Source organism: Micropterus salmoides, unplaced genomic scaffold (assembly GCF_014851395.1).
Source record: "Micropterus salmoides isolate LMB-PRFRI ecotype aquatic unplaced genomic scaffold, ASM1485139v1 Ms_hic_scaffold_19, whole genome shotgun sequence".
Classification (NCBI taxonomy): Eukaryota; Metazoa; Chordata; class Actinopteri; order Centrarchiformes; family Centrarchidae; genus Micropterus; species Micropterus salmoides.
In genome coordinates, this window is record NW_024041039.1 from 14,209,950 (window position 1) to 14,220,424 (window position 10,475).

At 38.9% G+C, this 10,475-nt stretch overlaps 1 protein-coding gene across 2 annotated transcripts; it reads right to left on the reverse strand.

Moving 5' to 3' along the window:
- Positions 1 to 261: 261 nt before the first annotated feature.
- spata7 (spermatogenesis associated 7) lies at positions 262 to 9,428 on the reverse strand. Of its 2 annotated transcripts, none has more exons than XM_038729550.1 (12): positions 9,189 to 9,428; positions 8,130 to 8,192; positions 7,919 to 8,008; positions 7,693 to 7,740; positions 6,151 to 6,254; positions 5,494 to 5,960; positions 4,969 to 5,014; positions 2,240 to 2,361; positions 2,085 to 2,135; positions 1,844 to 1,921; positions 1,665 to 1,722; positions 262 to 1,529 (listed from the first exon to the last, which is right to left on the reverse strand). In XM_038729550.1, the coding sequence occupies exons 1-12, from the start codon at positions 9,238 to 9,240 to the stop codon at positions 888 to 890; spliced, it is 1,821 nt and encodes a 606-aa protein (XP_038585478.1). In that variant the 5' UTR covers positions 9,241 to 9,428; the 3' UTR covers positions 262 to 887. The 2 variants fall into 2 exon arrangements, with proteins under 2 accessions (XP_038585478.1, XP_038585477.1); XM_038729549.1 differs by lacking the exon at positions 9,189 to 9,428 and adding an exon at positions 8,974 to 9,172.
- Positions 9,429 to 10,475: the final 1,047 nt, after the last annotated feature.

A 10,475-nucleotide genomic window follows, 5' to 3' on the forward strand; every position in this document is an offset into this window, starting at 1 on the left:
TGGAATGCCGAGCGGTGAAAATGCCAGAAATGGGACGAGTGCCTGAACTGCTGGTCGCTGACCTGTCTGTTTACCTTTAACATCGACTGACAGCTGTAAACGCAGGATAGTGCGCAATGGTTTAAGAGTTTCCCTCTGTGATTATTTGCAAAATGGCTCAGGTCGCGACCCTCAAATATGGTAATAACGCTGGTTTTGCTGCTGTTTGCAGGCTGAGTAATGACCCGTTAGTAATGGACTTAATAATCAGCTGCAAGCATACAAGAAGCAGAATAGAAAATTTATTGCAATTGTAAAGACACTTTCTGGTGACAGTCAACTTCTATAGCTAAATGTCAGAGGCATTATGTCAAGTCAAACGCACTTTCTTTATAACAGAATTGCTCTAGAAAACCAGAAAATGTAAACTGTAGCTACATTATACTGTCCTTATGTCTAACTGGGTACACAATCTCCAATCCACTCAAACTAAAAGATACCACTAATTCCATCTGACATCAGTGCAGTGCTATGGACTATCCTTTGAAAATGTAATCATACTGGTTACTATGGGATAATAATTTCGATAATGTTTAGAGCATTACTCTGGAGTCAGTTAGAACTCAATCACTACTGTTCAAGTATGTGCCCACTTTACAATATCCTAAATGAGACATTCAAGACTGATTAAGTTGCAACACCTCATGCAAAATTTTCATTGTGCTTTTGTATAAAGATAAAAAAGCAGAACAGAACTACACCAGGTGGGGCTTGGTAAACACAACCAGCGTTATCACATTTACAAAACTATACTTTCAGACATTTCATAAATTCCATTTCTTTCTGGAAAAACACTCACTTGGTAACAAAAACATTAAAGGACATTAAATCCCTGAATACACCAACACTCAGAACTCATCATCACTGCCTGAAGCAGCTGCATTTGTATGTTGCTCAGTGGTCTCAACATTGTTATAGTGTGTATTGCTGGACACATGAAGCAACTCTGACAAACTCCTCCCCAGATTCTCAAGTTCCTCGGATTGTCCATCGTGACTGACCTCAGCATGGTCCTGATGAAATCCTTCATCAGTGGCTATAGTGGTGTATTCATGGTTGTCATTGCTGATTTCTTCATTTGGTGCAGTTATGCCTATTTGATTTTGGAAGTTCTCGTCACTGATTCCTGTATTATCAGAAACTTGCTGACTGAGCAGAGGAGGGCTAATGCCCTTTTCCAGACTGTCATCATCTCCATCCTTTTTATTTGTTTTAATTGGTGAATCAGTCCTTTCAGGAGAGCAGAAGGGTGTAGACACCAATAAGGGATCAGCAAAATCTGGCAAATCACAGTATTTAATTAGTGACGCATATGGGAACAGGTCATTGTTTTCTTTGGTCTGCACTTGTTTCCCCCCTGATTCTAGATGTGGTAAGAATGTATCAAGCAGGCCATTCTCATTTTTTTCAAGCTTTGTACTGGAGGTGGATATGTTGGCTGGCTCTTCAAAATCCTTTCGCAGCACTTCCAGAAGGTGGCGCATTTTACCCTAAAATCAAACAATGCAATCGGATGCATGAGAAGAAGTTGAAGAGACCTTTGTGACAACCTTCTAAAATTTTTTCAATATTTATTTAAAGCTGTAGACTGAACACTTAAACATGGCATTAAGTTATATACTCACTTCATCAAGATGTTGCCGATTCATGTCAATATGGCGCTTTATCACCCGGTCTAGGACCCTTGCAGATGACATAGACAGTAAAAATGACTCTGGGGGTTTAAGAGTTTCCTTATGCTACACATGTGCTGTAAATATCTGTAAATAGAAAATAGTTTTAGAGAATAGAGAAAATGACAAACCTATCAGAGATGTGTCCCCTGGACAAGATATCCTCTGTTACAGCAGAAATGAATTCGAGATACATTAATTCTTCCTCCCTGTTGAAGAACAGATGAGAATTATTTCACAGACACAATATTTTAAATTTTCTCAAGATTTACCGAAGCATCACACTGTCAAATCTGTATATATGTAGCAATAATTCTCTATAACATCTATTAAAAGCTATATTAGCATCAGACATTAGCAAAGACAACTTACTCTGTAGATACACTCTTCATAATGGGAGATTTCCAGCCTTCTGGTGAGACCCTAAAAGATGAGGCTTATATTCTTTTGGAACTTTACAGAGAAAATACACAAAGTATAACATTATGCTTAAAATGCTACATAGTATTTAAGTTGTGCGATTTTACCTGGAAGAGGAGTCAAAGAAATCATGGTCTCTGCTCTTGTTTGCTCGACTGTGTTGTCTAAATGTTGAGAGATATGTGCCATTGAACACATCCTCAGACCACTCATGGTCTGTATTAAATCCCTGTAAAACAAAGTGGACAGTAAAATGAGAATGGATATTCAATACTGTCAAGGCTAATCAAATAATCAAATATTTTATGTGACAATAAACAGTTCTTTATGGTTTAAAGGGACAATAAACCAAGTATTACTGACCTTGAGCAACACAAAATTATACCCCATTATTTTTCGTAGTATTTATTTGGATACTATACCACATAAAGCCCTTCAGTTCAGTCAGTGTAGGTAACTGCTGCAGTCATCTTCACTGACATACAGTCCCCTCCAAAAGTATTGGAACGGTAAGTTGCTTTGTTTTTGTTGTTCACTGAAGACATTTGGGTTTAAGATCAAAAGATGAGTATGAGACAAGAGTTCAGAATTTCAGCTTTTATTCCTGGTATACACATCTAGATGTGTTAAACAACATAGGACATATCACTGTTTGTATTAGACCACAGCATTCTTAGGTGTGTAAAAGTAAAGGAACAAATAATCTTAAAGTAAATAACATTTAATATTTGGTGGCATAACCCTTGCTTGCAATAACTGCCTCAAGCCTGCGACCCATCGACATCACCAAACTGTTGCATTCTTCATTTGTGATGCTATTCCAGGCTTTTACCGCAGCTTCTTTCAGTTCTTGTTTGTTTAGGGGTGGTTCTCCCTTCAGTCTCCTCTTAAGGAGGTGTAATGTATGCTCTGTTGGGCAGGTGATTGACTTGGCCAGTCTAAACCCTTCCACTTTTTCCCCTGATGAAGTCCTTTGTTTTGTTGGCAGTGTGCTTTGGCTCATTGTCCTGCTGCATGATAAACTTCCTCCCGATTAATTTCAATGCATTTCTCCGTAAATTGGCAGACAAAATGTTTCTGTACACTTCTGAATTCATTCTGCTGCTACCATCATCAGTTACATCATCAATAAATATCAATGAGCCTGTTCCAGTAGCAGCAATGCACACCCAAGCCATGACGTTACCTCCACCATGCTTCACAGATGAGCTTGTATGCTTCGGATCATAAGCAGTTCCTTTCTTTCTCCACACTTTGGCCTTTGCATCACCTTGGTAGACATTAATCTTGGTCTCATCAGTCCATAAGATTGTGTTACAGAACTTTTGCGGCTCATCTCTGTACTTCTTTGCAAATTTCAATCTGGCCTTCCGATTCTTACTGCTGATGAGTGGTTTGCATCTTGTGGTGTGCCTCTATATTTCTGCTCTCTGAGGCTGCATTCCAATCCACAGTGTACATAAACAGTACTCCCTGCTCCCTGCTCAGGGACTGTCGGTTAAGGGAACTTTCCTTGACAAAATTCTACCATTCAGAACACCCTGCAACATCATCAAAGCACACGTCAGTTCCGCAGTGGGTTACCCTGGTAACGTAAACACCTTGGATACCCACTGCTACTGTGGACATTTACTGAAATTAAATATTGAATATATGTTAAAACAAACTGATACAATTACAAAACTTATATTTCCATAACTTCTTCTATTTATATTCAATTAAAATGTATGTAACTTGTGAATGAATGTGATTGGATTAATTTATAAGATATGCAGCGTCATTCTTAAAAAGATTCATGTAGCATTGTTGTTTTTAGGCAACCTAACCTCTGAAATGATCATATAAATAATGATAACATTAGTTACAACGACAATAATTACAGATATACAAACTCTGTGGTCTGCTCTATTGTTAGCTCCTATGAGGTTCAAAGGCTTATGGGTAATCTTTCTTGTCAACTTCCTGCAAACTGATGAACTGTTGTTCACTGTCAGTTCACAGTGCCCTTTGAAGTGAACATGTTGTGCTCCCTGCGGTTTGGAATCTCACTTAAAATGCACCCTGAGTCTTCTTCCAACAGTGGATTGTGATACCTTCACCCCTGCACTGTGGAGGTCGTTAGTGATGTCGTTTTGGGGGTTTTCTTCAAAGCTCTCACGGTATTTCAGTCATCAACCACTGTTGTCTTCCTTGGCCGACCTGTTTGACGTCTGTTGCTCAGTACACCAGTAGTTTCTTTCGTTTTCAGGATATTCCAAATTGTTGTGCTTGCTATACCCAATGTTTGTCCAATGGCTCTGGTCGATTTTCCTTCATTTCTCTGCTTGCCAATGGCTTGCTTTTCTCCCATAGACAGCTCTCTGGTCTTCATGTTGGTTTATCCTCTTTAACAGGAAACGCAGTCTTTATAAGACTAGTCATGCAGAGCTATTTAATGTTTGGACAATCAACCTATAAGGCACCACCTGGGCAGCAACAAAACATCTGTCAGCCACATGTTCCAATAGTTTTGCTCACTTGAAAAATGGGTGGGTTCAAACAAAGGATGGTATGTCCTGAGAGATGTGAATACCAGGAAATGAGAGCTGAAATTCTGAACTCTTGTCTCATACTCATCTTTTGATCTTAAACCCAAATGTCGTCAGTGAACAACAAAAACAAAGGAATTTGCCTTACCGTTCCAATACATTTGGAGGGGATCAGTTTCTAGGCATGCTGTGAACCAGTATATCTTAAGTGATGTTTGAGAATTGGAGTGCAAACACCAAAGCCATGATCAACTAATGGATTAATTAATCATTAAAAATAAAATTGTTGATTTAAAATTTGAAATTACCTGAGATGGTTCATAAAATTCCTGTGTGTATTCCTTGTTTTCTGTGCTGCATAAAAAAAGACAGAATTTAAGTTACTTTTAAGACATTAGAACACACATTAAACATGTTGAATGAATTGTTTTAGACACATACCGTAAAACTTCAATGAATAGCGCAGGCTTTTATTTGCTTACCCTGTCTACATTTGGGACTAGCGTCTATATGGGACAGGCCTTCAATTCCTTTACCATGCCAGTAATAATTTTGTGCTAATTGCTTCCGTAAAATGAACTTAACGATTGAATTGTGGAGAATCAACAAATCTAACGAAGTATAACATGGCCATATTGACAAAAGTTTAAACATCTATATTGCAATGCACACACTAAACAGCTTAGAACTAGCTCAAGAGACCTGTGTTTATTTTTCAAAACATGCAACCACACCCAGCCATTTAAGAGGGATGGGCATCTAATTGGGACAAGGCTTTAAATTTTAAACGTTCTATGGTATATTGCTTTCCTTCAGAGATGTTTGGTAAGTACCTTCCATGATATATCTCCTGTCGCACCGATTGTGAGTTGGTGCAATCCTCAGTAGGTTCCCTCCGTGGTGCTCTGTAATAACGATATTTTGACAGATAGGAGCTCTTGTCTGATTTCAGGGTCTTAGGTGTGAATGGTTTGTCTTGGGTAAAGTGCTGTGAGTGTTTCTGGAGCAGGTCTCCGCTGTACGTCTTCTGAACAGGGTCCTGGAAAGTCTTGTAGCAACTCTGATCCCCCGAAGCTGCCAGTGAACATGCTGACTGCATCCTGTGAGAAGCTGCCTCTGGGCTCTGGTACTTTATTTCTGATGCTGGGCGAGTATGATGAGACTGGTTCTGTGATCTGACTTTACACAAGGGATAAACTATCTCCTTAGCATGAAAGGAGGTGCTGAACCTTGGGCTGGAGACTGAGGAACTCCTTGAGCAGAGGTAGGGGCTGTCATCATACTGCACAGATAATCTACTCTGAAAAGCAAACACTGTATTGAATCAGGTATTGTACATACTGAAAAAGTTTGAAAGACAAATAATGCAGGCTTTGTATTTAAAGCACACTGCTGATTGGCAAGTTTTCTAGTCAGGCTACTGCATAAGATTCGTTGGCATCACATGAAGCAATGAGAAACACATCAGTGACTCTGCCTTAATTTCTTACCTGGGCAGGGGAGCAGGAGGCTCTGCAATTCCTCTGTGAGAGAGAGTGGGCTGACTGAGGACGACCCCCTTTCCTCAACCGCTCCTGTCTGAGCTGGTCGTGGTCTGCAAACAGGCAATGAAAAAATAAATAGACACAGGAAATAGTCTACTCAGCACTGTGTAACTATCACTGGCTACAAAGCAGATTCCCACACACCACATGGGTTATTCTGTAAATTTCTTTTATTTTTATAAAGACTCACTGCACTCAACTGTGAGGTATTTGAGGGTCATAGAATATAAGAGAGCGGGACTTTCATTAAAGATAAGGATGAGGATGAGTTGCATCCCGTACTCAAATGTGATGAGGGCTGCATTGTACTATTACTTACTGAGACTACTGTCAGTGCAGAAATTGGTCTCTGCCTGTAGTATGATTCATGTCTTCCCGAACTACTACACACTGGTGCAAAGTGGTGAGTTCAGAGAGAAAATGTTGGTCTTTGATTCTGACTACCACTGATACACCAATGCCTGACTGTTAAAGAAAGTCATTTACACTAATTATTAAAAACCATTGTGGGTGTGCTAAAATGAAAAATATATTACCTATAAAAAGCCCAGAAATACATCCTCATTTCAAGAGCAAAAAAGGGTTTTGAGTTGAAGTAATTTGAGTTGGTCATGCCGCTTTACTCTATACAACATATGGAAAATCAGGCCCTACCTCACTCAGTATGCCACCTGGTACAGGCCATGGTTATCTCTCGCCTCGACTATTGCAATGCCCTCCTAGCAGGTCTTCCAGCTTGTGCGGTGAAACCCTTACAAATAGTACAGAACGCAGCAGCGCGTCTGGTTTTTGATCAGCACAAAAGGACTCATGTCACTACATTACTCGTTGACCTCCACTGGCTCCCCATGGCCTCCAGAATCAGATTCAAGTCACTAATGCTTGCATACAGAGTGACTACTGGGTCTGCGCCCATCTACCTAAACTCCAAAATACAAACTTACACTCCTTCACGGTCACTACGCTCCTACAACAAACGCCGCCTGGCTCTGCCATCTCTTCACACAAAGCAATCCCAGTCCCGGCTGTTCTCATCTGTGACACCACGATGGTGGAATGAGCTACCACACGCCATCAGAGCAGGGGCGTCCCTCTCTAACTTCAAGAAGCTTTTGAAAACTCATCTCTTCCGAGAAAACTTCCTCTTATAACACCTCTAACTCCTAACCTCTAACATGCACTTCCTGTGCTCTTCTTCTTCTATCCCTTTACAATTATCTTGTATAGATTGCACTTTTTTTTGTTAACTCTTACTTCCTTCCCTAGGTATTTACCCCATTGATGTGATATGAACAATGAGCTCTTACTAGTATTTATTGCTGCTCTCACTAGTGTGTATTTTCAGTTGTAGATCTGTATTTGATGCTCTGTAGATGCTTGTATGTTGTTCCTCAAATGTAAGTCGCTTTGGATAAAAGCGTCTGCCAAATGAGTAAATGTAACTGTAAATTTAATTAAGCATTTAATATTTGATACTTGGGTACTTACACTTTACACTGTGTATCAAGCTTTTGGGTACTGAGGCATCAATGGCAGCTGTGAAACAAGGCAAAAATGTAAGATCCCAACAGTTTATTAATCTTATTATTATGTAACAAAGATACATGTTTTAACTACTAAACATGTAAGCATATTATGTATGCAGGAGCTTAATTAGTTTGGTCTACTGAATGTCAATGTAAGGATCATGATGTATGCCAGCCATGCTTCTCACCTTTAGCTGAGTAAACCTTTTTATAATGAGACACCATGTGGTCTTTAATGATGGACTGTGTCAACTTGCTGGAGGATGGAGGGCAGAAAGCTAAAAATACAGGACAGAGAACAACATGTAGTACACTGTACAATTAAGCTAGTACATTACCACTGACCAATACTGATTAGGTTTATTTCTCATTACAGTATTAGCACATTTTAATACTTACGGCTACTTTTCAAAGTCTGTCCTCTTGTACCAGGGCTGCAACCCAGTCCAGATGATACACTCCCTAAAAATAATAATAGTTTTAATAAATACTTACCAGTAATTTATCATGCAAGCATTTGGTGCATACAGCTTCTCAAATGTGAAGATTTACTATTTATTTACTTACTTTCTTCTTTGTAAACTGAATACCTTCTTAAATTTTGGTCAGAAATCAAGTGATTTTAAGAAATCACTTTAGGCTTTGATAACTCCTGATGGGAATGTGTCATTATTCATAACATTTATTGACTAAAGAGTCCAAATATTTTCAACAAGTCTTAAAGTAGTATTAAAAAAAGGGAGTATTATTACATTAATCATTAATAATAATAATCCTGCAGTCCTTTAGTCAGGGAAAGTACTACGTGTCTGGTGTTTGCACATTTCTGTTCTAACTAGCATGCTATTATTACTATTATTAGTAATTCTTTTTTAAAGTAAGTTCAGAACAGATAGGCAATTTAATCAACAATGCATACAACAATGAAACCATTTTCAAAAGGTGAGTGTTTTTAATCAGCAACACTGTTTTACAACATTATACTTTGATTTGAATTTATTTCGGTTGATTTGTATCTGTTTTTAATATGTCTGTTGTTAATGTAGTTTAATGTAATCCATGGTAATACGGTAGTGTAAAAATTAATACCACTCTGAAGACAGTAAATGTTATCGTCGACACGGCAAAAACATAAAATATCGTTTTTAAATAATGTAGCCTAACGTTAGCTAGTGTTAATCGAAGCACCATGTTACAAGATATAACGTTAACGTTACTGTATTATTTGCATAAGTTAACTTACTGTATAAAAGAAGTCTTGAGAACAAGTAACTTAATGTGAGGAAAGGGCTGACCATTGTCAAGATAAACCTGAAGTCATATTAGAGTATTATAGTGCATTCGCTGTGAGCATGGGTTTCTTTGGGTTGCTGCCTAAGCGCAATTGAAATGTCCTTCCTTCTGCCGATTAACTAGCCAAACAGCTAGCTAATGCTAATGCTAATAGCGTTTGCATACCTATTCTCGAGTCCATGACAATGTTATAATCAGAGTATCCCATTTTCCTCATAAATATTCTGGGGCAGCGACGGCACAGCTTGGACACATCCAGAAACTACAGTGTACTCGACTGTAAACATTGCAACGTTGTGTAAGGTAATCAAGTAAAGTCAAGTAAAGGGTAACAGCCTTATTAGGTTAAGCAGTTGAGGAGCAAGGCAAAGCCTCCCCGTCGCCATGCTGGTTGCTATGATTGCCTTCGTCATCACGCTCATGCGTAAGAAAGGAAGGACACGCCACAAACCACCCACTCCCATGTGCACAGACAAACACACGCGCACCTGACACTTTACTGGGAAATATGGAAGCATATAGAGGACTAAATTAAAATTATCATGCAGACTTGAAAATGAAAATGTAATCCCACAATAACATTATCATTTTCCACATATGTATGTGTTACTGTAAAATTTAAATGAAAATGCAATCATTGTCATTTTCACATACTTGTGTGAGCATTCTAGGACCATATTAAAATAAAAATGGAAACAGCATTTGACATTTCATTTTCAAAGACTTAGTCCGCTCTATAGTGGACTATATTCAAATGCAATGAGTGAAACAGCACCCCCAGTCTATTGCATTTACATGTCCATGTTGCTCATGGCCAATTTAAGTCAAAATTAAAATTGAATTCCATTTTTTCAAACTATGTGACAATGAAAATGAGAACAGCATTTGACATTGCATTTTCAAAGACCCGGGGATCCCGTCTAGCACTGGACTGCCTGAATCAGAAATTCCTCCATGAGAAAAGACTGTAAAAGGATCATTTTGGTATTTTTAGAGTTTGGAATCCATGCAGTACATGGCTTCTGTGAACCGGCTGCAGTGGCTGCAACGTATTCCTTTGGGGCAATTGTGCCTGTCAAAATTACGTCCACAAAACGTGCTTCTTTTTGCCACCAACAGGCTCAGACTGTAATGCGAGTTGTCTGACAACATCATGGAAAGGATCCCTACAAGTAACCCACTGTAACAGAAACCAGATACAGAAGTCTTGCGCTCAAGGACAAGAATTTCTTGCTCTGAAAGCTAGTGAGAGAGACCATGATGCAGGAACAAGAACGTGTTGGATGGAAACAAGGAAGAGGAGTTTGTTGTGTACATAGAGAACTGCTTTATTATCTTAACTTTCTCCAACACAACAAACTCCTCCCTCCAACTCTGACTCATGTTTCCACCGTTATTTTGCTGCAACATCTCGCCTCTCACGAGGTTTGCATAAAACTTGTTGTGCCTTTA

Bases quoted from the DNA above. Each gene is read 5' to 3' on its own strand.
- spata7 (XM_038729549.1), bottom strand. From the start codon at position 9,028: ATGGTCAGCCCTTTCCTCACATTAAGTTACTTGTTCTCAAGACTTCTT. The intron at 8,009-8,129 runs GTAAGTATTAAA...CTGTATTTTTAG, and splicing joins ACAGACTTTGAAAAGTAGCC to CTTTCTGCCCTCCATCCTCC. The intron at 6,255-7,692 runs GTAAGTACCCAA...GCCTGTTTGCAG, and splicing joins CTTGATACACAGTGTAAAGT to ACCACGACCAGCTCAGACAG.